The sequence below is a fragment of the Phragmites australis genome, chromosome 4 (assembly GCF_958298935.1).
Source record: "Phragmites australis chromosome 4, lpPhrAust1.1, whole genome shotgun sequence".
NCBI classification, from domain to species: Eukaryota; Viridiplantae; Streptophyta; class Magnoliopsida; order Poales; family Poaceae; genus Phragmites; species Phragmites australis.
The window spans coordinates 3765912-3791703 of NC_084924.1; the positions used below are offsets into that span (position 1 = coordinate 3765912).

Below are 25792 nucleotides of genomic sequence, written 5' to 3' on the forward strand. Positions count from 1 at the left end.
TGTTTTGTTGCAAAAAACCCCTCAAAAGTTTGATTTTGTTGCAAAAACACCCCCAAAAATTCAAAAAAATTTAAAACAAATCACAAAAAATTCTAAAAAAAACTAGAGACAATTATAAGACCTTTTGTGAAATTTGTTTTCAAAAATAATATCCTTTGCATCATATTTCATGGAGAGTAAGTTTGAAAAAAAAGAAAAACGTGCAACTCATTTATTAATTCGAGTTAAATGCATAGTTAATTATTTACTAATCCAAAAATCATGAAACAAAATTTTTTAGTCTTCTTACATGATCCTCTATCTTGTAAAAATACATGAAATCTTGAAATAGTTATCGTAACGTGCAGGATTCAGTAAATGGGTTGCAGATAGATTAATTCATAACTAATCCATAACACCCCCAAAATTAGTGAAACCACTTTTATTAGTTTACTTAAACAATTATTTGTGTAGGAAAAATAATGGTAGACATAAAAAAGTTAAAATAACATGAGTTAATAAATGAGCTGCACATTTTTCTTTTTTTTCCAAACTTCCTCTCCATGAAATATGATGCAAAGGATATTATTTTTGAAAACAAATTTCACAGAAGGTCTTAGAATTGTCTCTAGTTTTTTTTAGAATTTTTTTAATGATTTTTTTATTTTTTTTGAATTTTTAGGGGGTTTTTTGCAACAAAGTCAAACTTTTGGGGGGCTTTTTGCAACAAAACAACTTTTGGGGGGGAAAGTCAAAATCCAAGTGACTTTTGGGGGGGGTTTTGCAGTTTTCCCTTTTTTCTTACTCTGCCGCCCGTCACCTCGTCTCCCTTCCCCATCGCCTCCCTAATCCCGCCGCACGTCGCCGCTGACCTCCATCCGCACGCCCCACTCCATGCATGTGTACCAGCAGTTGATCCGTGGTGTCTCTTTGGCTCTTGGGGGTGATTTGGGCAGCGGCGATGGATTGATTCATGGTAATTTGGGCGCCTGGATGGGAACGATTTGAGTGGTTTGGAGAGGAAAAGGAGGGGGTTCTGATTTGACGTGGTATGAACCGTGAGGAAGTTCTTCTTTTCCGAGTCGACCTGCAAGGAGACCAAGCTTCACTCCGCTCCCCACTCATTGCTGTCGCTCAAGAAAGGGAAGCTCTCCAAGTCCCTCCGACCATGCTGGCGGCACCTCCATGTAAGCGCCTGTCCTTTGCTCAAGATTTTGATTTCTGGCATGATTTCGCAGGATGCGCTAGTTATGGTTGAATTTTGTTGCTCAAGATTTAGTCTTTTAGATACTGACGTTGATTTTGGTGTGTAGAACCGGTTGATTGAGATGTTCGTCCTTTTTTCTGATGTCTAGAGAGTCTTTGATGAAGGAGCTTCTATTTTAGTGGCCATTTCTTGCCGGCATACCAGGTTCACTTCGAAAAATTGATTGCCGCAGCAGGGGGGTCGATTTTAGAGAAGACCGATCTCTCGACTGGAACAAAGACGATGGCTCGGCTGGCTTCGTCCGTGTAATATTCCAAAAAAAAAAAACAGATAGGGACCGACTCGCCCGCGAGGCCGCCACAGTATAGCCAGGCCTGGAGCCCAAGTCAGAGTCCGAGCCACCCAAACCCTAGCGCAGTCACCATCGCCCTCCAGCGCCTCGCTGTCGTCCTTCCGCGTCGCGCCGTCGCCGTCGCCGTCGCCGTTCCGCGCCGCGCCGCCAGTTCACGCGCAAGCCGCAACATCATGTTCTGAGCCGACCGCATCTCTCACCGCCGCTGATTGTCTTCATATTCTGCCGCCGAGTCTGTAGGCTATTGAAAAGGATATGTGATTTTGATCCGTACGTTTCCATGGCACATATCGATTGATTAGATTAGGTGACTTGATTAGTGATTTTTTATTTTCGAGCTGCATTATATACACTGGCTTGTTTAGTGGCTGCAGACCAGGATATGTGATTTTGGGTTTGTATGACTAGTTGAGGTAACTCGCCATGTGGTTTGGTTGTTGGATTTATATTGCATTGTCCTTGTTATGAGGATTGGAAAACTCACGTTACGATTGATTAGAATATCTGGGATTTAGCTTTGTGTAAGTAGCGACGGTTGAAGACTTGTAGCATATGGTTTAAGCTTTCCATACATCAGTAAAATATGAAATTGGGATTGTGCTATAGTAATTTACCTATAGGGTGTTCAGCTGACTGAATTAGGAGTCCACAGAGTCAAGACCATAGGATTTGGAGCAGTGTTTTGAAATGTATGAGTCTAGTTGGTTGTTCGTGCAACAGATCAGGTTCAACCGTTAATTTAATGTTATAGATTAACCCTGTGTAGTAAATAAGTTGACAAATTGTTTAATTGAGAACTGGAAGGAGAATTCTTGAACAATAATATCATGATAGCTATTATTGTGTTCCATGTGGTGAGTGTGGACACAATTTTAGTGAGGTGTGTAGCTAATTGTTATTTCAATGTGCATGATGATTGTTTAGGTGGAGGTTCTAGTCAGAGAGTTGAGCCCTCTACTCATCGTTCCACATCGCACGGTTGAAGGCAAGTGCATGACGAACTTGTGTGTGATGCTATGATTTACTTGTTGGTTGATTCTCGACTTGTTCAATTATGTTATTTCAATTTCCATATCTTCATGAGTTGGTTTGATTCAAGTTTCCTGGTATTATTCCTTTCAAAGATGATTCAAGATTCAAGTTGTTTATTTCATATGATTCATGTTCTGAGGGTTTTTCTGAAAACACCGGATGTGCAGTTTGATTCTTATATTCATGTTCCTGTGAGTAAATACTGGCTCCACTTGCTCGGCTTTACCGGTAAATGTTAAGGATGTATTCAAGTGTTGTTCGTTTCAAACAAGAAATAATTCATTTGATGCCTTCAAAAGGCAAGAAACAATTCATTTAATGTCTTCAAAAGGCAAGAAACAATTCATTTGATTATGCTTTTCTATTGGATCCGGACTTGCCATTTTGGTTCTTCCAGTTCTATATTATATTTGCTTAATGTTTTTACTCACACTTGTGTTTTATTTGATTTTTAGATACCAAATGACCGCGATGTGCAGGGGATGGGAATAGCATCATGATGAAGCTCACACACCTCTATAATTAGTTTTACTCTTAAAGCCTTGAAACAGTAATTACTAGTTGGTTGGTTAAATGGTTACTTGGACAAGTTGGTCGTGTCTAACGGGTTTTAGGGTCGTATCGAGTCTAACAGGTTTACTTTCTACTCATAAATATAATAACTATGAACTATGTGAAATTCTTGTTTGTCCGGGAAGGCGACAAATACAGAGAAAATTATATCAAAATTTCTAATAATTTTCAGACTTAATGTAAGATTTGACGAGAGGCAGTAACCCCGGGTTATAGAACCACTGGTGCAGTGGTGTTGTGCAGCGCAACACCATAGATTTTTTCCCCAAGATAGAGGTTGAAGCACGAAAACAGAATGAAGATCCACGCGTGTTGTCACCGCTTAGCCGGGAGCTCCTGGCCCTTGTTCTCTCCGCCGACGGCCGGCTACCTCCTCGCGCCCGAGAACTGCCTCCCGGCAGCTCACGAAGACGCGCGAACCCTCATTTCCTGGATACGCACCCAGGCCGCGGACGCCGATCCCTGGCTCGCCGAGTCGGCCGACTTCGGCAGAGTGTTCGTCACCGGTGACTCGGCAAGGGGAACATTGCTCACCACGTCGCCGTCGCTGTCGGGTCAGGCTTGCTCGGTGTCGTCCCGGCGCACGTCGCCGGGTACGTGCTGTTCCGGCCGTTCTTTGCCGGAGTCGAGAGAACGGTTTCCGAGGCGGAGTACCCGCCCGGCCCGTTCCTGGCGCTCTCAGTGTCCGACCACTTCTTCCGCCTGTCCCTGCCGGCAGGGGCCACGAGAGACCACCCGATGGTGAACCCGTTCGGGCCGCACAGCCCTGCGCTCGACGCCGTGGCGCTCCCGCCGATGCTCGTGGTGGGTGGGGAGCACGACCTGCTGCGCGACCGCATCGTGGACGATGATGAAGGCGTTGGGCAAGCCGGTGGAGCTCGTCGAGTTCTAAGGGCAGCATCACGGCTTCTTCATCGTGGAGCCGTGGGGCGACGCGGGGGACGAGCTGATCCGAGTGGTGAAATGGTTTGTGTACAGCGGCACAATGCCCAGCTGAGTCCGATCGGGACTCGGTCTTGTGCGCCATGTATGGGTCTTATTGCTTGTTACGGACTTTGTTGTTCCCCATGCATGTGACATGTTTGGTTTTGTGAATTTGTTCATTTGTCGTACTCGTTTGCAAGGCCAAATACCAGCCAATGAGCAATAAATAAAGAGGATTAAAAACCTTTTCGTTCCTTATATTTCATCCAGTCATGACTCATGAAACTATATCGTTTTGAGTTGCATACAGTTAATAAGTTTAAATTTTAGCCATTCAAGAATATTTAGATTGAACTTTTATAAATGGTATAACCACATGGGAAAATATCAGGTGGAAAACCCCCTCTCGGTGGAATCTTGAACCAAAAAAACTTGTTTAGAATTTTTAAAAATTCTGAAAAATCATGCATGTAGATGCGACGGTGATGCCCATGCATATAAAATTTCAAGAACAAACTCGATTGTGTATTATGAGATATGAAATTGACAAATCACGAAGTAAGAGACAAAACACAGCACATGTACTTTTGTCTTTTTCTTCTCTATTTCATCCCGATATGTCAAAATTCATATCTCACAGACGAAATCAATCTTGAACTTGAAATTTATATGCATGTATGTCACCACTCCTCTGCATGTATTAGATTTTTTAAAAACTTCTAAACATGATCTTTTATGGTTTTCAGATTCCTCGAGGGGGCAGGGGAGGAGGAGTTAAGGCTCACTGAATATTTCTCCTAACTAGATTTGTCTTAAAAGGTAGTTTTTTTTTTATAATATCACTATTTTTTGCTTATATTTTATAGTAGTAATTATTAGTCAAAGTCATATGTTAGTGAATGTGTAGATGTAAAATAAAACAGTAATCAAACTCGACAAAAACTAAGAAAAGATGCACTACAACAAAAACGCAATCAGTGACCCTGTATCATCTTCAGTTAATATCAAGAATCGATAGTGATAGTTTATTAAAAAAGAACTGACAGTGAAAAAATATTATCATTGTCAGTTCAAGTGATAATGGTTTGCAGATTATCTTCAGAAATTCATAACTTGTTCATAGGGAGTGGGGTGGAGACAAATTTTATGTGAAAATTAGGGTTTATCTAGCTCTAAGAATTCTTGAAGCATGGTATTCCTAGCTTCAGAAATTTATAGAGTTGGAGATGAGAGTACACTAGGGGTTTTTGAGTGAGTTGTTTTGTTTATATTTAGACTAAAAATAGATACATAAATCATTTTACATTAACATATAAACACCATGTTTGAGGTGAAGCTAGGAACTAGAACCCTACCAAATATGATCTTATAGTTCTTCACGAGATCTACAACTTTGTAGTTAGCAAAATTTTCATTTAAAGCCATTTAGATGTCTAAATTTAGTCCACAATATTTTGACATTCATAACTTATCAAGATCGACTCTTTTCGTCATGGTTCACTTATGAGAGTACATATCATTTCTAAACTAGATACAAGATAATAAAATTAGAGATAGTGTGATGAAATGATAATATATGCAATGATTAACCACTAAAGAATGATTAATATATTGTATATGTAATGCACTTCTCTAACTTTCATGTTGACTAACCCAGTTCCAAGTTGAATAAAATATAAAATGACATAAAAATATTACTTAGTCAAATGATCATCTCTAACCGTAGTAATTTTATTGTGAAATGATAATATAGGCAATGTTTAAGTTGATTCGTGTTGAGCAGGGAAAACAAGCGTTGGTTTATATGTTTTCAGTGAGATATTAAATTTTTTATAAAATATTTATACGGAGTCGGATGAAGAAATAATATATATGAAAATTATAGCTTCTCAACGAGGTCTAAAATTTGTTAATAATTTTTCATTTGAAGTCATTTTGATACCTAAATAATTCTTAAAAGTTTCGAACAATAAAAATCAAAAGGGGAAAAATATATCGTGTTGTTTTTAGCAATTAGTGATAATTGAGATAGTAAGTAGGCTCCTCTCAAGGTGAGAGGTTGCTAGTTGAGATAGGAGCATCGCCACACCAGAGTCACACCGGAACAGTGAGATTGTAATAACTAAGAACTGAGCACAGGACACACGGGAGCCAACACCCACCAGGCAGGCAGCAAGCAGCGAGATTGTCACGTCCCGAAATCCATAATTGTGTGTTTTAATCCTAAAACATGCAATTTCAGCTTCATGTTCCAGTTTGGGTCGCTGGAGCACTTCACTTTGAGTCAATGAGGTGGGAGAAGGAAAAACTAAGAGAAATAAAGGAGCTGGAAGCAAGTCTGGACTTTCCTCTAGGTAAATGGGGCCCACTTGGGTGGAAAATATCTCTCTATAAGTGGGCAACAGCTCTCTCTCCTCTCAAACTTGCCCATACGTACTCCTCACCCACTCCACCATATAAGGCTTTTGAGGAAGCAAGTTGGAGTTGGCTGTCTCTCTCACTCTCTCTCTTAGGCTCCCTTTTTTCTCCTTTGGATCCCTACCTCTGGGAGCAAGATCAAGGTACGTATGTGGTACTCACGTGACCACCAGCTCAAGGACTACTCGTCCATCCAATTCATTTTCAGTTTCCCCGAAAGAATTCGAGCTGGTTCTGAACTTGTTTGGTGTTCTTTGGGTGAAGCAAGGAAGCAGCAGTTTTTCCTCTCTTCTCCAAGCCATTTTCCGTCGTTTCCTCCTTCAACTGGCGGTCACCAACCTCAGCAAAGGACCTTGGGTGAGTCTGCTAGACTCCCATGGCATGTATGCTCATTTTTGGTTGGATAGATCTTGAATCTGGAACTAGGGTTGCAAAGTTCTTAAGGTTCTGCAGTCTGGGAACAAATGAGGATTTATGTGGATTTGAGTTAGGAATCATGTTGCTAGGCGGTTGAGCAAAGTCTAGACCCTGTACACCCTTCTAGGCATTTTTACTTTTGATTTAGAGAGACTCTCAGGTTAGTTTAGCCCAGTTTTTCCCTTCGTAATGGCTGCTGTTCTGGAGCTGCGCGAGGCTGATTTTACTGTAGCGCCGAGTACTGTTCACCCGAGCACCCTGATACTGTTCACCCGACGACCCCGGGTGCTGTTCACCCGAGCACGAGCGCAGTCACCCCGAGCACTCCCGAGCACCTCGGGTACTGTTCAACCCACACGCCGTACCTTATAGACGCCCCAGGGGCCAAAGTTTTAATCAACCAGTGTGTGAATAAAGCGGCGGTAATTGTCAACGGAGTTCCCTTCTTTGTCAATCTGTTAGTGATGAACTCGAAGGGAATTGATGTTATTTTGGGAATGAATTGGCTCTCCAAGAACAAGGCTGTGTTGGACTGTGCTCAGCGGACCGTCACCCTCAATGGTCTGTCAGGTACTCGGGTCCAGTTAAAGCTAGAGGATGTCAAATCCTGCCTGTTCGCCGTAAAGGCTGTCCCCACCAGGATTATGGAGACCATTCCTGTGGTGTGGGAATTTCCGGATGTCTTTCCGGATGAGTTGCCTGGAATGCCGCCTGGTAGGGCAGTGGAGTTCTCTATTGATCTCGTGCCCGGTGCGGCCCCGGTTTCGAAGAAGATGTACAAGATGTCGCCAGTTGAGCTAGTTGAGCTGAAGAAGCAGATCCAGGAGCTGCTGGCGAAGGGTTTCATTCGTCCTAGTTCCTCACCTTGGGGATGCTCGGCTCTATTCGTGAAGAAGAAGGACGACACTCTCCGGATGTGTGTTGATTACCGTCCGCTGAATGCAGTCACGGTGAAGAATGTGTATCCGCTTCCTAGGATTGGCATCTTGTTTGATCAGTTGACTGGAGCCCGAGTCTTCTCAAAGATTGACTTGAGGCTGGGCTATCACCAGATCAAGGTCCGACCAGAGGATATTCCAAAGACAGCGTTCTCTACTCGATACGGCTTGTATGAGTTCACCGTTATGTCGTTTGGCTTGACTAATGCGCCGGCTTTCTTTATGTACCTCATGAACTCGGTATTCATGGAGGAGTTGGACAAGTTTGTCATTATTTTCATCGACGACATTCTGATATACTCCAAGACTGAACAAGAGCACATTGGGCACCTCCGTATTGTTCTGGGCAGGCTCCGGGAGCATCAGCTGTATGCCAAGTTCAGCAAGTGTGAGTTCTGGCTCAGGGAGGTGGCTTTTCTGGGACATGTTCTATCAGAGCACGGAGTGGCAGTTGACCCGAGCAAGGTGCAGGATGTGCTCGACTGGGTTCAGCCCCAGAATGTCAGTGAGATCCGGAGTTTTCTTGGACTTGCAGGCTATTACCGTCGGTTCATCGAGAACTTCTCCAAGGTTGCGAAGCCGATGACTCAGTTGTTAAAGCAAGGCAGCGAGTTTGAGTGGTCAGATGCCTGTGAGTCTGCCTTCCAGACATTGAAGAAGCTGCTCACGACCGCTCCAGTGCTTGCTCAACCTGATGTGACCAGAGGATTTGATGTGTATTGCGACGCGTCCGGCATCGGTCTCGGCTGTGTTTTGATGCAGGAGGACCGAGTCGTTGCATATGCATCCCGACAGCTGAAGCGTCACGAGGAGAACTATCCGACACATGATCTTGAACTTGCAGCTGTCGTGCACGCTCTGAAGATGTGGCACCACTACTTGATGGGCAACTTGTGCCGTATCTACACGGATCACAAGAGCCTGAAGTACATCTTCACGCAGTCAGATTTGAACATGAGGCAGCGCAGGTGGCTTGAGTTGATCAAAGACTATGAGCTGGAGGTTCACTACCATCCTGGCAAGGCGAATGTGGTCGCCGATGCTTTGAGTCGAAGGGCTCATTGTCACTGTCTTATAGCCTCGCCGATGGATTCCACGTTATGTGATGATTTCCGGCGTCTTGGGCTTGATATGGTGCCGGATGGTTTTATTGCCAATCTCGAAATCAAGTCCACGCTCATTGATGAGATTAAGGCTGCACAGGGGGATGATAAGGGTATGGCCCGAATTCGAGAGAAGAAGAAGATCGGGCAGGCCTTGTGCTTTACTGAGGATGATCAAGGCGTTATCTGGTTTGGGGACCGTCTAGTGGTTCCGAGGGTCGAGGCGCTGAGGAAGAAGATCCTTGATGAGGCTCATGATTCGTTGCTATCCATTCACCCTGGCAGTACGAAGATGTATCAGGATTTGAAACCCCGTTTCTGGTGGACTCGCATGAAGCGGGAGATTGCTAGGTATGTGTCTGAGTGCGACGTCTGCCGAAGGGTGAAGGCTGAACACATCAAGCCTGCCGGCACACTCCAGCCTTTGCCCATTCCATCTTGGAAGTGGGAAGAAGTTGGGATGGATTTCATTACCGGCTTACCGAAGACTTCGAGTGGGTATGACTCTATTTGGGTCATCGTGGACCGGTTGATAAAGTCCGCGCATTTCCTTCCTGTCAGGACCACTTATTCTGCTAAGCAGTATGCGGAGTTGTACCTCACTAGAATCGTTTGTCTCCATGGAGTGCCGAAGAAGATCGTTTCTGATCGGGGTACACAGTTTACTTCTCATTTCTGGAGAAGTTTCCAGGAGGCTATGGAAACCGAGTTGTTCCACAGCACGGCGTATCACCCGCAGACGGATGGTCAGACGGAGAGGGTAAATCAGATTCTCGAAGATATGCTCCGTGCTTGTGTGCTCACTTATGGGAAGAAGTGGGACATATGCCTGCCGTTCGCGGAATTTTCGTATAACAACAGTTTCCAGGCTAGTATTGAGATGGCGCCATTCGAGGCCCTCTATGGTCGGAGATGCCGTACACCACTGAATTGGTCCGAATCCGGTGAGCGGGCTTTTCTGGGTCCGGATTTGGTCAAGGAGGCAGAAGACCATGTCCGGAATATCCGCAAGAGTATTCTCACGGCCCAGTCTAGGCAGAAGAGCTATGCGGATCGACGTCGCCGAGAGCTCACATTTGAGGTGGGGGATCACGTGTACCTGAAGGTCTCACCTCTCAAGGGCGTTCGTCGATTCCAAGTTCGAGGTAAATTGGCACCTCGGTATGTTGGCCCATTTCAGATTCTTGCTCGGCGTGGAGAGGTCGCGTACCAGTTGGACTTGCCTCCGTCTCTCTCCGCCGTACACAATGTGTTCCATGTGTCACAATTGAAGAAGTGTCTCCGAGTCCCGACGGAAGTCGTTGATGTTGCACCCCAAGAGTTGCAACCGGATTTGACATATTGTGAGCGACCAATTTGTATCTTGGATGAAGCTGAGCGCAAGACACGGCGCCATTCTATCAAATTCCTGAAAGTCCAATGGAGCAACCATACAGAAGCCGAAGCGACATGGGAGCGGGAAGATAAGCTCCACTCCGAGTATCCTGAGTTCTTTGAGGACTTGTGAAAGATGTCGTAATATGGTATATTTGGAATCTCTCACATGAGTGTGCTCATCGTTCTCTCCCCGACTCATACTGAATCTCGGGACGAGATTCTTTTTAGGGGGGGAGGTTTGTCACGTCCCGAAATCCATAATTGTGTGTTTTAATCCTAAAACATGCAATTTCAGCTTCATGTTCCAGTTTGGGTCGCTGGAGCACTTCACTTTGAGTCAATGAGGTGGGAGAAGGAAAAACTAAGAGAAATAAAGGAGCTGGAAGCAAGTCTGGACTTTCCTCTAGGTAAATGGGGCCCACTTGGGTGGAAAATATCTCTCTATAAGTGGGCAACAGCTCTCTCTCCCCTCAAACTTGCCCATACGTACTCCTCACCCACTCCACCATATAAGGCTTTTGAGGAAGCAAGTTGGAGTTAGCTGTCTCTCTCACTCTCTCTCTTAGGCTCCCTTTTTTCTCCTTTGGATCCCTACCTCTGGGAGCAAGATCAAGGTACGTATGTGGTACTCACGTGACCACCAGCTCAAGGACTACTCGTCCATCCAATTCATTTTCAGTTTCCCCGAAAGAATTCGAGCTGGTTCTGAACTTGTTTGGTGTTCTTTGGGTGAAGCAAGGAAGCAGCAGTTTTTCCTCTCTTCTCCAAGCCATTTTCCGTCGTTTCCTCCTTCAACTGGCGGTCACCAACCTCAGCAAAGGACCTTGGGTGAGTCTGCTAGACTCCCATGGCATGTATGCTCATTTTTGGTTGGATAGATCTTGAATCTGGAACTAGGGTTGCAAAGTTCTTAAGGTTCTGCAGTCTGGGAACAAATGAGGATTTATGTGGATTTGAGTTAGGAATCATGTTGCTAGGCGGTTGAGCAAAGTCTAGACCCTGTACACCCTTATAGGCATTTTTACTTTTGATTTAGAGAGACTCTCAGGTTAGTTTAGCCCAGTTTTTCCCTTCGTAATGGCTGCTGTTCTGGAGCTGCGCGAGGCTGATTTTACTGTAGCGCCGAGTACTGTTCACCCGAGCACCCTGATACTGTTCACCCGACGACCCCGGGTGCTGTTCACCCGAGCACGAGCGCAGTCACCCCGAGCACCCCGGGTACTGTTCACCGACGACCCCCGGGTACTGTTCGCCCGAGCACGAGCGCAGTCACCCCGAGCACTCCCGAGCACCCCGGGTACTGTTCACCCGAGCACCCGAGCACCCCTGGTACTGTTCACCGAGTACCCCGGGTACTGTTCACCGAGCACGAGCGCAGTCACCCCGAGCACTCCCGTGCACCCCGGGTACTGTTCACCCGAGCACCCGAGAACCCTGTACTGTTCACCCCGAGCACCCGAGCACGGTCGATCCCGATGACCCCCCGGTACTGTTCACCCGAGCACCCCCGGGTACTGTTCACCCCGGGTACCCGTGAGTACTGTTCATCCCGGGCACCCCGAGCACGGTTTATCAGGCTTTTCTGATAGCTGATAGCTTGTAAAATTCGTAGTTAATTCGTATGAACTCCAAACTTTTTGAGACCACTTGGAAAATTCTCGTTTGGACAGTACGATCTTGGAATAATGTTGTCATGTATTGTGGAGCATATTTTTCTTACATGATCGCATTTCATACATGCTCATTACATTGCACGCGTTGCTCTCTGTAGTGAACGCCGATCCGTCGATCCCGGAGGCCGTGGGCGATCGTGAGGCGTCCCACCTTTCTGATTCAGGGCAGCAAGGCAAGCATCGTTCATATTGCACCGTGTCTACTTGAAATTTTAATATGTTATCTACGCTTATGTATACATTGCATGTGTCGGGTACTGAGTTGGGTAGAACCTATGCCGATGCATTATCCCATTTCGGTCACGTGTCATGTGTTGTTCCTAGGAGCCTAGTGGTGTCATCGAGGTCTAATTTTAGTTCGCTATGCTTAGTGGTACTTAGGCTTTCCGGTAGAAGTCGACGACGGCGTCCACCGTTGTCGCGAGCCTAGGACTTATTACTTGTTCGCACTTATGGTTGTGTTGATGATGAGTCGGTTTGGTGAGTGGTGAGTTGAGACGAGGTGTGGGCGGTGTTAGGGGTGTCATCTGCTCACGAGGAGTCCTCAGGCAGTTCGGGGAGGGAACCCGGACACCGTAGACCGCTTGCACCGGTTAAACACCGATCATCGGTGTAGTCGGCTTTAGCACATACCTTACTCACCACATGCTGATATAATGGTAGGCGAGCTGATTACCTTCGCAGACGTGGTCATGTGGGCCTCGTCATAGACGGTGTGAGTCCGGTTTGAGTCCGGGCTTTTAGCGGTATTAGTTTGCTCGGGGAGTAGTTCTAATACCGCCTCGCCGAGCTATGGTTGATCCACATGGTTGGGCCTGGTTGGGAAAGGTTGTCACGGGTACCCCATTGTGCGCATCTTAGCGGGTGGCACAAGCCGTATGGTCCCTGTGTCGTGTGGGTCCAGGAGTATCCCCCTGCAGGGTGTATAACCAGTTCGAACTGCCGCGCTCTCGGTCATGAGCATCGCTATCGCTTATCTCCACCGAGCGACTATGTTTTGGTCGTAGAGTTTCGATGTGGGTTGTGGCATGGTTGGATTGGGGTGGCTTGGTCGGTATGTGGTTGGTGGTTTGGTGGGAATGGTTTGCTTTTATACACTTGTTGTTATATATCTGTTTTGATCAGTTGGTTGGCAGGGTTTGAGTCGGTGGTTGGTTAAGTCAGTTGCTTACACCTAGAGTCTAGGTTGCTTACCGCTTAATGAACTTAAACATGTCTTAATCCTTGCTACAGCTTTAAATGCATGATCCTTGGAGTCGAGAATATATATACTCATACTGTGTAAGACTTGCTAGTACCTTCGTACTAAGGGTGCTGCCCTTAAGTTGCTTTCAGGTTCGCAGGTCGGCGAAGATGAGGCAGTGTTCGGCTACTTTGTGCCTGCCGATCAGGGTGGCGGGCAGGAGTAGCACCTTCTACTCCGAACTCCGGCGCTTTTGGTATGGAGCCTAAGGGCATACGGCTCCATACTCTTTTGTTGTATAGGCTTTTCTTCCGCTGCATAGTAGTGTTGTTGTTCCTCTTTTGTTGTAAATTGTGGAAGCAGTTGCTTGTTTAACAATGGTAATCCAGTTTAATTATTTGCTCTCTGTTAAACTGTGTTGTGATATTTGAGTTGGAAGGCATGTGTTCCGATCCTGGGCACAAAACACGTGCCGGGACTACCGGAATGGTATTCTGGTTAATCGTCGAGGTTGTGATTATGAATAATGATCCTCCTGATGATTAATTAGAATACTATTTGGACGGTTCCTCACAGAGATGTCGAGGTGATGAGGGTGTTGGGTGCTAGCACAAGGAATGAGGGTGAGGGTGCGCCGTCAGAGTAAGACCTAAGGTATCAATTGGGCTTGAAGAGTTGCTTACATATGAGATGGGGTGCCTATTGATGCTAAGTTAAGTCATCTCCAGCAGCTACTTCAAAATTTCATCCTCTAAAATACTATTACAGCATCCCTCATTCTATCCCTCTTCAGCAGCTACTCTATATCTTATCCACTATCTTCTCTCCCCCTATATTAAACTGTTTTTTGCCTAACCGCCATAGCAGTATCGTTTTTTCATATGTTCCCATTGCAACAGCTATTGAATGGCACGGTTAAAATAAGTGGGAAGAATTTTATTTATTCGGAAATAAATTACTTTTTAAAATAAGCACGGGTGACAGATGACTAAAAGGAGGAACCACATTGGAGCTAAAATTGTACACTGGTTAACTATTTGACCCAATAGCAAATACTGAAATCAGAAAACATCTGCAAAATTGTGCCATTTCCATGCACTAAAACAATGTAGGTCTTGTCTGCAAATGACTCTTGGTACCTCATGCAACATAAAACGGCACTGGCATGCTTACCAGCACAGAGCACATACATATTGTCGGAGGATTAACTCCAGTCGCAGGGATCCCGAGAGACCCCTTTTTAGAGATTCGGCCGGGGGTGATCCTGAAGATGTTCGTCGGAGAAATAAATGGGAATGAATACAACGGCCGGTGGTGGTGGTGTTTGGCCTAGTGCAAGAAGAAGTAAATGCACCGGAATTTAGACAGGTTCGGGCCGCACGGGGGCGTAATACCCTACTCCTGTATGGATACTATAACTGTCCTGAGGAAGTCCCTCAAGGATGTTGCTGGTTACAAGAATCTTTGATCTATCTAAGAGCCTGGGGATCCTTGTTCTTCAGCCTGTCTAGCGCTGCTCACTTCTCAGCCGTGTTTTTCTTGCGCTGTGTTCTTGGCTATGTTTGTAAGTCCTCTCTTTCTTTGGTTGCCCTTGGTTTTTTCTCAACCTCTTCTTCCGTGTTTTTCTCTTCTGTGCCGCTGGCTGCTCTAATACCCGCCGGCAGCAACGTGCCCCGAACGGAAGGGGGGCACGAGTTCCGAGACACCATAAATGGAAAGAGCGTCATCATTTCCTCTGGGCGAAGTGACCGGGGGTGGAAAATGCGTCGCACGTCCTGTCATCCGTCACAATAAATGCCCTGGTAACGGGCGCCGTGGAGAGGGCCCACCGGGCAGCCGCAGAGCAGCCCGGCGTGCCCGCGCTGTCTTGTTCCTCTGCCACAGCAGCGCGGCAGACGGAACACCTTGGTCCTTACGACGTTATCCTGAGACAGGCCGGATGGCACGGGACAAAACCCGTGCAATTAATAACCCCACGCCTCTCTGCCAGAACATGGCAGGAACTGACGCTGAGCGCGGCGGGAGCAGTTGGAGGTGACACGCCACGCACGCTAATTAAATACGGCATCGGGCCTTTGACTGGTTGACACCTCATCGGTGGGCCCCTCGGGGGCCTTTCTGGGTCGTCGAGGTACCGAGTGCTCGGGGGTACTGTTCACCTCCCCGAGCACTCTCTCCCGAGAACGCCCCTTCTTGTCCTCGGGGGACCGAGTGCTCGGGGGTACTGTTCACCTCCCCGAGCACTCTCTTCCGAGCACTCTGGTACGGATCCTCGGGGAACCGAGTGCTCGGGGGCTGCCGCACGCAGCCCCGAGCACTCTCTCCCGGAATTTAGCTCTCCTGGTCGTCGGGGGACTAGGGTGCTCGGGGGTGACCGTACACCTCCCCGAGCACTTTCTTCCCGGTACTTGGATTCCGTGGATCATCGGGGAACTGGGGTACTCGGGGGCCACCGATTGTGGCCCCGAGCGCCTTCTCCCGGAACTTGATCTTTTCTCATCTTGTAGGAGAGACCCCGCGGGATGGCGCTATGTGGCGGATGGCTGGCCTGGCCTCGGGATTCGGGGACCCCCGATTCCTGATACACCGACACATACATACACAATAGAGATTATATATATATTGACCATTCTCATTACTACACTACCTAGCATGCCTTTCCTTTCAGTTTTTATTTGGGGCATAGTTGAGATCCTACTCCTTTGCCACCACAAAGTAGTATTTATTGCTGTCAAATCTTTAAAAAATTCATAGTTAGATAACTAAAGCAGTATTTCCTATTCAGTTGGATCCAATTCATAGACATGAAATGGTTCGGCATGCATGTTCCAATTCCTGTGAAAAATGTAACTTTAAATCTTTCTTGCCATACAACTTTACAATTAAAGGTTTTCAAGCCTAGTCATTCCATAATCTAAACTAGAACCTGTCCAGCTGTTGCTGCAGAAAATTGAATGATTTAAAACTTTTCCCCAGTTATACAATTACAAAAATGTAATCAATATCCCATACCAATATCCCAAATCAACATGTACAGCTTATACAGACATACCGATCAATCACACAAGCATATCCTACAGCAACAAACAGGGGTGTCCAAAGTTCAACAAATTTTAGCCCTTTGCCACTGAAATTGAACACTTCCACGAAGCATGACACTAAAATTAGACAACATACTCAAATGTGAACAAACAAATGTAGCATGAGCATGTTGTGTGTGAACTGCATCTACTCGGTTTGTATATGCACAATAACCTTGATAATTACACGGGATTTGCTTCACTGCCAGCCACAAAAACACTGGATTTGAGCTAGCTACGGATGTCTCGCAACTACGGATGGGGATCAGGTGACAACACCTTTCTCCCTGCCCCTACGGATGGGGATCTGGTGAAACCCCTAAAGAAATCAAGGAAGCAACCAAGACCTTGACAAGTACACGGGGTCTTCTTCGCTACCGACGTCGAGCAACCCCAGCTCTGGCCGTCCGCCACGCAAATAGATGGATCTGGGATCCGAGGACATACCAGAGGCTTGGGGAGGACCACGATCCTGCTACTGCCGCCGAGCACACCGACGGTGGCGAACCTTGCACTGCGGCCGTCATATCTGCGTCGGCCCAGTAGTCACACAACGGGGACGACGTGTCGTCTTGGCGGTCGCCGGATGCTGCTCATTTCCGCCGGCCACCGAAGCCTCCCGCCTCGCCTCCGCAAGTGCTCGCCAGCTCCCTTTCGCAGCTCCGCGGGACCAACAACCCATTTGCCAGTCGCGTCACCGCGTCACCCATAGTGAAGCGGACGCCACATCGCACCGCAATTTTGCCGCCGCTGGACCCCTCCTTGCAACCCTGTTCACCTGGATACTGAGTTCGCTGGAGAGGCGTTGCGGGCGCACGCGGAACTGTATCCGATGTGGATACAGGATGATGACCAGATACGGGGTTTACTGGAGATGGTCTTAGGATCCGCTAATTTTTAAAAAATTAGGTATGCCTCAGCCCACCCGGTGACCCCTAGAAACACCCCTAAGTAGAATACCATGGGTTCTTCGTCGTTGAGCCGGCTGGCGACGCTGAGAGAAAGGTGGTCCGGGCCGTCAAGCAGTTTATGTGTGGCAACTGTAGTGCCAATGCGCCATGCACACCTGAGGTGGGTTCTTCTGTTCTACGTGATCCCCATGTGATAGGTACGACATGGTTCAGTGTTCGTACTGTCATACGCTTTCTTGGCTGTAGTGGTTGCTTATGTCAGGGCTAAACTAAACTTTATGTGATCGCCAAAAAAAAGCTCCTCAGAGCGTATAATGTGTGGATAAAATTGAAAATTTGTGAACATTTGCGGATGAGGAAAGGCATAGCGAGTCGAGTTTGGTGAAGCACGACCATTTATGTTCCAATGGCTGGAGGCCCATCGGGTGCTACCACAAAGTTAGCCCATCTCAAATCGGGCCTAGAAAGTGAACAGATGGGACTGAAATTTTTTGAGTGGGCAGAATTGGAAGCATCCTGCAGCACCTTGCAAGAAATTTCAGCTGCTTTAAAACAAGAAGGAAACAAAAGATAGACAAGTCATGCTAGGCACGGCTCCACCATGAGCAACACTGTGCTTCTATTTGTCGGCACTGGGGCTAGCTTTCGTCCAACTTTTATCAGTTCAGATATAAACAGGCCAAAATGGCTGCCTTTAGTCCTGAGGGAGAACCGGATCGGTAATCGCTGCTGATCTCGCCAATTCATAACGTGCACGGCCGTAGTCAACGCAACGCTTACCCTTGACCGCTGGCCATGCCGAATCATTGACCCGGAGAGGCAGAAGAAGGAACGGAATCTACCGGCACGGCGTCTACACGTGGCAGCAGTTTTTTTCTCTGTACGAAAACACGCGCCAAGTATTACTGTACCCTCCAGCGAGCAAAACCTTTTTAGGGACCGGGAGTCGTAATTTTTTTATATTAACATCCTATGATCTACCATGTCGTAAATTTAAGCTCAAATAACAATTTATACAAGATAAAACAAAAAAGAGAAAATTCAGCCGCTAAAAACCAAGCGGAACAACGTGGCGAGCTAGTGTTTTTTGGAGGCAGCAACGTAAAAATTCGGGACTAAGATACTCTGCATTGGAGAAGCTAATGTAGAGAGGTTACAGCCCTCTACATTAAGTCGAACGTGCACCGTCCGATCAAAAACGGAGAGTCCAGATCTGTTGCTACAGTAGCCTGTGAACAGTAAGTTCCGTTGGCGCAGTATACCGCATCACTGTTGCTACAGTATTTATCACAGTGATAACAATTAATTAATGCAGGTACTGTAGCTGTTGACTCATTATACTGTTTATAAAAGTGATTCTCTGTATTAATCGCAATTAAAGCAGAGGATCCGAGTCCAAATATTCGCACCAAATTCATTCCCCTGCACAACTTCCCCGCGGTTAGTGAACGTCCATATAGTGCGAGCGTGACGCAGAATCGTAACCCCCACCGAAAGTCCATATAGTGCGACAGCCATCTATACTACTTCACGACTTTCAAGGCATTTACAGTCTCTAATACGATTTTAGGTTACATATAAATAATATAATAAATAAATTATTGTGCAGATTGACGATAAGTAATTTAAATAGTATCTAATTATTAAATGATACGTGAGAAGTTGATATACAAATAACAGACAATATCTATATAATAAAAAATATTATTTATAAGAATAATTATCAAATATTTTAGACTATCTATTATAAATGTTATCTTTCTCTTTCTTTCCTTCCCATCAGATAAAATTTTAAATAATTTCTTTTTAAAACATCTAATGTCTCCTGGTTGTAGACGCCCTCAATTCCCCATCGAATTCGAATTGATCTCGTCCTGTTTGCCCCGGCGTCGCGTTGCTTCCCCGGGAAACGGCTTGTTTGGCGTACTGCGACGTGGAAAGCTCACCGGTAGAATGCTATTCGCCTATTCCAATGGTCGATTTCCTTTCCCCAATCACTCGTCAGTTGAATTCGATTGAACTATTCAATTCAGTGCCGCCTCCTCCTAATCCAGCTGCTCCAGCCTAGCTAGCTCACGTCGTCCAACAGACGCCACCCCACATACACAGCAGAGAGAGAGGGGGGATCGCGGCGTTCCGTTACTTCGCCGCCGTGCCGTTAGCTCCCGACGGCGGCGGCGGGGTCCGAGCTCGGGACTGGGGAGCCGCGTGTCGCCAGCTACCACATACATGCATCCATGGATCTGGTCGCGGACACCTCCCCGTCGCGGCGGTCGGTGAAGCGGCGGCCGCCCGCGCGGTCACCGGAGCTGTCGCCGAAGGCGTGGGCCGGGGCCGGGGAGGCGGCGGCGGAGCTGATCCGGCGGGTGGAGGAGCTGGAGGCGGCGGCGGCGCGGATGCGAGGGGAGAAGGAGGCCGCGGAGGAGGCAGCGCGCGGGCTGCAGCAGGAGCTGGACGCGGAACGGGCCTCGGCGGAGACGGCGGCGAGCGAGGCGATGCTCATGATCGAGCGGCTGCAGCGGGAGAAGGCCGCAGCGCAGATGGAGGCCCGCCAGTTCCGGCGGTACGCCGAGGGCCGCGCGGACCGGGAGCGCGAGGTACAGGAGGAGCTCGCCTCGCTCTCCGACCTCGCCGCGTCGTACCACTCCCGCCTCCAGTCACACGGCATCGACCCGGATTCTTTCTCCGACGAGGATGAGGAGCAGGACGAGGACGAGGACGAGGGTGAAGAGGTGCAGCAAATAGACATGGCCGCGCTAGAGGCGGAGCGGAACGGCGGCGACTTGAGCAGAGGCATGGAGGTGAAAGCTATGGTTGACGACGACGAGGAGGAGCCGTCGTCCCCCATGGAGAAGGAGTTCGAGTACACGGTGGATGTTACGTGCGCGAGCACGACGAAGACAGTCGGCTCGGTGGTGGCGGAGTATGTGGGGGATGCGAACGCAGGGGGATTGTACGCGAGGGTGGAGGCGCTGGAAGCCGACAGGGTGGCGATGCGGAGGGAGATCGCGGCGCTGCGTGCGGAGAGGGCGCAGCTTGTGATGGCCAGGGAGATGGCGCGGCGGCTGTGCTGGGAGATGGTTGCTGAGCAGAGAGCCATTGTGAAGAAGGCGGCTGTCCCAGCGGGTAGCTTCTCGGTGCTCGGGATATGCAAGGTATAAGTTTGCTAAGCATCGGCCATTGTTAGATAAGCTGGTTTTCTGTCTAAGTACCATCAGTGTTGTGAGTTAAATGTGCTAAATTTAGCTCATTTGGAGAATTCAGTCACATTGCAGAAAAGGATTTGGTTGGATTATTTTTGTGGTGCCTTAGATGAAATGAATGTTCACAATTCTTTGTTGGGTGAGACATAGAATTAGATTTCTGTGTTGGGAAAATGAGTAGTAATTAGGCGATCTCTTCCGGTGGCTTAGATGAAGTAAGCTGATATTAGGGTCAGATCTGAATTCTTATGCACTAAAATAGCTAGGTAGTGACTGGCATTGATGAGGTTTACCCAATGGTCGATATGATTGTTCCTTTTTTTTTGAGAATGTGCAATGCACGTGTTGCGTTAAGAACCATACAATTGTTCTCATTTTAGTGATTAGGCATTAGTAGTTAGACTGATAGGCTGAACTTTCTTGGAGAATTGCTTATATACTCTTTATAGAAGTTAAAGCTCTTGATGCTTCAAAGCAATGGGCTGGGAATTTTGGGACTATCTGTATAGTGTATTAGTGTATATGTTAATATCTTTATATATTTAGGATTTATGTGTCTTTGTTCTTGGAGCTGTATAGAAGCAGTTCTCTTTTGGTAGAACTATTTTGATTTTTTTAGCTCCTCGATATATGTACATTCTTTTCTGAATATGTGACATGAGTTGTTTTCTAAGCAGTTGGCATTTCACACAGCATTTGTGTTTTTCTTTCCTGTCAGATTTAATATGTCATCCACATTGGTATACAAATTTTTTTCTGATGTGCAATTCAGTAAAAACCATTTATCCAGCAAATATTTGTAACTATCTGGCATTATGTTGCTTTTGTGTTCTTTATATGTGTAGATGGGTTAGCATCTATATTCTTTTCTAATATGCAAGTAACAGTTGATGTTTTGGGCATGATCACATTTGTGTTCGTTTTGGGTCTCGGCGGGCGCCAAGGGCTTGTCGGAGCTATTAGTGTAGTTTCTTCTGTGCTGCTCATGCTCCCCCATGATGGTGGCGCTTGGGTGTGCTTAGGCTGCTGGACCGTGTGGTCCTTTTCTTTCTTCAGTTCTTTTCTGTGTCCTTTTGTTTTTCTTTTGGCGCTGTATGGACCTCTTCTTTTGTTTTTCTCTCTTCTTAATATAATGACGGGTAGCTCTCCTGCCGGTTTGAGGAAAAAAATACTCATCCACATTGATGTTTACGAAATTGTTGCTTGAGGTTTGTAGATGGCATAATCAAAGTAACTATATTGTTCTAGCTTACACTGTGTTATAAAGTAAAGATCTGTTTATGCAGTCAATAATCAAATTATTAGACAACAATGTTCTTCCAAAATGTTTTCAATGGTTATGAAAACTTTTGATACGTAATTTATGAATTGACAATAACTCATTTACTGCCAAAGTTACAAAAGATGCTCACAAGAATGTTGTGGCATTTGTTTTACCATTTGAGTTAATTCTAAGCTGTACACTTTGTTGTTTTCTTCAGATTTTTCATCAACATGTCAAGGCATAATGTGCTGAATAGCATTGAATTTTGATACAGTGACACTATAAATGGCCACAATAAACTTGTACTGCATGCTTTCACAGTTCCATTTTTGTCCCAAAACATGAAGCTGTAATTGGGGAAAAGAAAAATATATTTTCAGTTGTTTCTTCCCGACAGAAGTTAAATGCACTTATTAGTTGATTCTTCTTCTAGTTTGAAATTCCATATCGAATGGAATTTTGTTGTTACATCACCCATAGCATCATAACTATTCGTCCTTGGGAAACTGACATTGTTTCATTTCTTGTCTGCAGTGGGTGCTCTCAATAATATTTTGGAGAAATAGAAGTTCTATGGCCAAGTATGTTATGTAAGATGGTTTCGTTATGCGCCTATGATGGCCTTTTCCACTCTGAAGCGAAACTAAACTGCTGCTATGGATATTCCGTAGGTATACCTTTGGTTTGTCGACTACTTTCCTTGGTCTCCTGCTGCTTCTCAACAGATCCACAATGTTGAGCCCCTGGCGACGTTGGTCAAGGCCACAGCGATGAATACGACCTTCTCCATCCAATGGCCAAATGCCTGTAAATTCAGAGCTTGGAATGATTGTTTGGCTTTATTGTGCATGCGTATTTCATTCTTTGATGCTTCTTTTTTCCTTTTACCACGTACAGTGTTTGAGGTGTAAGTTTTGGTTCTGAAGCTTTGAGCTTGCCGTATAGCGTGTTATTCAGACTAGGCTTGAATAGCTTGTAATTTGGGGCTAACTGGCACGCTCTGTATAGAGTGTACATCATAGTAAGTTGTGGAATCCGGTGGTGTTTGCTTGTGTGATGCTAGCGTATAGTGTGTTATTCTCACACTCGAATTCTCAGTTAGCACGAGTTGGTCATCTTCTACCTTTCCCTTCTGACCCAGCTGGTACAAAATGATATCGACACATTTGGCATGCTTGAATAAATTGTTTTCCCTTCTGGTTATTTAATTGTTTAGTTCTTTGTAATCAGCGGTGGGCCTTTTCTTTGTAACTGAATTTCATAGCCAATTCATTTCGATTTTGTTCTGTATTGATGGATGCATTTCGACTTTAAATTGTTTCGAAGAACGGTTCCAGAGACATTGCCGGCTTCGGGTCCTAGTGAAATCTACTTCAAGAAGTCAAACATACATAAATGTAGAGGGATGGAGAAACGTTTGAAAAACTGTAGCTTGTCAATCTGACATTGATGCCAATGATGCTGATGCATACAGGCTACAGCTCATGGTGGTAACCTGTTGCTAATACTGAAGACTTATCAAGGGCATGTCACTATCTCACCTCTCACGTCAAGACGTAAGCATTTGGAAAATGTAAAAAAAAATGAATTGGAGTCAGATCAACAGAACATGAAGAACTACTGTATTATATTCGGTTATATCTACTTATCTTACATAAGAACCATGCAGGATGCTTATAGCAGCGAGCTCCCATGGAAAGAAGAAATGTACAAGTGCTGTGTGTAAACATCATGTAAAGCAGCAAGCAAACTGCAGTGCGTGCGAAATTTGACGTCATGTGAAATTTTGCACGAACAGCATGAAAATTAACGTTCGTTCATATATACCATGATCTCGCAGCAACTGTTTCCTGATTAACTAACTCGGCATAACTTGTGATTAGAAGAAGGGGCTGAGCTCCTGGATGGACTGCATGGTGTTGGGGGAGAAGACGAAGCCCGGGGACATGAGCAGCCCGGCCGCCATGGGGGACGGCAGCACCGGGGCGGCCTGGCGCTGCCCGAGCGTGAGCAGCAGTGGGTCGCTGCCCTCCTCGACCGCCGCGGGCGAGAAGCTGGGCGCGTACGGCATGGACGACGCCGTGTTGTTGGGCGCGGGCTTGCCGGTCAGCCGCTGCACGACGGTCATGAACTCCTGCGGCCTGGCGTGGACGACCTTCGGCGTGTGCTCGTACACGATCACCGGCGCCGCGCCAGCCTTCTTGGAGCTGGACGGCTTGGACGTCGGCGACGAGCCCCTCGACGATGACGACACCTTCAGCGGCTGCGGCCGCGGCCCTCGGAGGCCTCTCTTGGAAGGAGACGACGACGCCTCCGAGGAAGGCACGGCCATGGTCATGGTCACGGAACCTACAAGCTAGCTTCTTTTGGCTCGGCGTGACGCTGCTGGTTTCTTGCTCGCGCTGTGTCCCACGGAGCACGGAGCGTTGCAGTGCGACGAACAGGGCTTTACAGCGACGAACAGGGCTTTATAGAGACAGGAGGAGGAGGAGAGAGATGGAGCGAGTGGCATGCATGCAAGTGGCAGGAGGACGTGTGAGTACAATGTCAAAATGTCGCCGATCAAGTACGGCAGATGGCTGTTGATATTTTTGTTCTTCCGATGGGCTCGCTTCAGCTCTCGTGAAAAGTCAGAGGTTCCATTTGGATTGGAAGGCAGGTGGGAAGCAGTCGTTAGCGGTTGCTTTCTTTTTCCTGTTCGGCTGGCTGACGCTGACCGCAAGCAGATCGTCGAGGGCGGCGCTGCATGCGCAACGCATGGGCGCGTCCACAGTGTTCGCTCGAGGCGTTCAAACTCTTTGTGGAGTGTTCACTCTTGCTTTTTTGACTCTTTGTACAACTAAACCCCGGAACATCATGTCGTGGACTTCTGTGGATTCCGAGCAATCTTGCCTGTCCATTTTTCAGTCCTACATATATACTATTGGTTTATTTGTTCGTAATTATCTTAGTGATGCAACCAGTTTTCTCGTAACTACATAACTACACATAGTTCTCTTGCGTGTTTTTAAAATAAGGTACCAATCGATTTATAGTCTGTTTGGGTGGCTTTTAACGTTGTTGTTGATCTAGAATTCCACTCATGTGTTTGATCAAATCCCTTTTGACAAATTAGCAAGGTGGCTCATGTTAACAATGTGGATAGTCTCGTTATAATATTTTATCATGTTAATCTTTGTTTAATTATATTTTTGCATTGACTCTTTTATGTAGATATTTGATTTTTATAATAATTTGATTTTTTACTAAGACTATATTTAATGTGAATCTTTTTTTCTAAGACTATAATTGATATGGATTTTGTTTGGACTCTTTATTTAGATATTTTGCTTCTCAAACCATATGAAAATCAAACTACTAATTTTTCATAATTTTAATTCTAAATTTAGCTATTTATTAATCATATTTAATATGAACTCTTTAGTTTAACCTAGACTGTTAAATATTTTTAATAATAGGTGGTCTAGATCATTTTTATTTTTAATTAATATAATAATTTTATGACTTCAATAACGAATATAGTAGCTATTTTTAATACTTAAATAATAATATAATAGATAGATGTCAAGGGCTTCCTTTTTTGACTAGAAGATGGTCGGCTTTAGTTCGAGCCTTTTGTCCGTGGTTCGCATGCATGACTTCTAAGTTCGTAGTACTGTTGAAGCAGCTTAAGATCGAGTGCTGGTCAAATAACGGATATGAGACGGCAGGGGTTCTTAAGAGTTACTACAATAATTAAGCAGCACTGCAGCACGTACCAAGAAGGTACCTATGACAAATGACACTCTTAACTTATATAAAAAGATAAAAGGACAGGGAGAAGGTAGTACTAGTCGGTGTAAACTTGAAAGACTATGTACCAAGAAGGTTTGAACAAAGAAGTCAACCGTTTAATTCGTAGAAATGTCTGTTCTGATTTCGGACTAGTATCTTTCTGCTGGCATCGCCCCGTTGCTTGTTCAGAGTTACTACAATAATTAGGCAGCAAAGACGGCGCCGGGCGCCGGCTAAACCAGGGCATAGTACCTGGAATGTGATTGCAGGTTCAAAGTTGTTGAATTTCGATTGGCATGACATACTGTAGTTCATAAGCTAGAAGGTTACGTGGTAGTATAGGTTTGACCAAAGCCTGGTGTCAGCATCGCCGCTGGCCCGCTA

The 25792-nt window shown here is 46.0% G+C and overlaps 2 protein-coding genes and 1 pseudogene across 2 annotated transcripts; 2 read left to right on the plus strand and 1 right to left on the minus strand.

Moving 5' to 3' along the window:
• The first annotated feature begins 3438 nt into the window (after window positions 1-3438).
• On the plus strand, window positions 3439-4312 carry LOC133914017 (carboxylesterase 15-like; annotated as a pseudogene).
• A 14787-nt stretch (window positions 4313-19099) lies between these two features.
• LOC133915286 (myosin-binding protein 7-like) lies at window positions 19100-22849 on the plus strand. Its single transcript, XM_062358391.1, has 3 exons — window positions 19100-20322; window positions 22169-22215; window positions 22306-22849. Exons 1-3 carry the CDS (start codon window positions 19405-19407, stop codon window positions 22406-22408), a joined length of 1068 nt encoding a protein of 355 aa, XP_062214375.1. The 5' UTR covers window positions 19100-19404; the 3' UTR covers window positions 22409-22849.
• A 664-nt stretch (window positions 22850-23513) lies between these two features.
• Window positions 23514-23972, minus strand: LOC133914018 (VQ motif-containing protein 8, chloroplastic-like). The gene has a single exon (XM_062357182.1). It carries the CDS (start codon window positions 23970-23972, stop codon window positions 23514-23516), a length of 459 nt encoding a protein of 152 aa, XP_062213166.1.
• Window positions 23973-25792: the final 1820 nt, after the last annotated feature.

Coding starts and splice junctions, on each gene's coding strand:
- LOC133915286 (XM_062358391.1), top strand. CDS start 19,405: ATGGATCTGGTCGCGGACACCTCCCCGTCGCGGCGGTCGGTGAAGCGG. Junction 20,323..22,168: donor CGGTGCTCGGGATATGCAAG/GTATAAGTTTGC, acceptor TCTTGTCTGCAG/TGGGTGCTCTCAATAATATT. Junction 22,216..22,305: donor AATAGAAGTTCTATGGCCAA/GTATGTTATGTA, acceptor GATATTCCGTAG/GTATACCTTTGGTTTGTCGA.
- LOC133914018 (XM_062357182.1), bottom strand. CDS start 23,972: ATGACCATGGCCGTGCCTTCCTCGGAGGCGTCGTCGTCTCCTTCCAAG.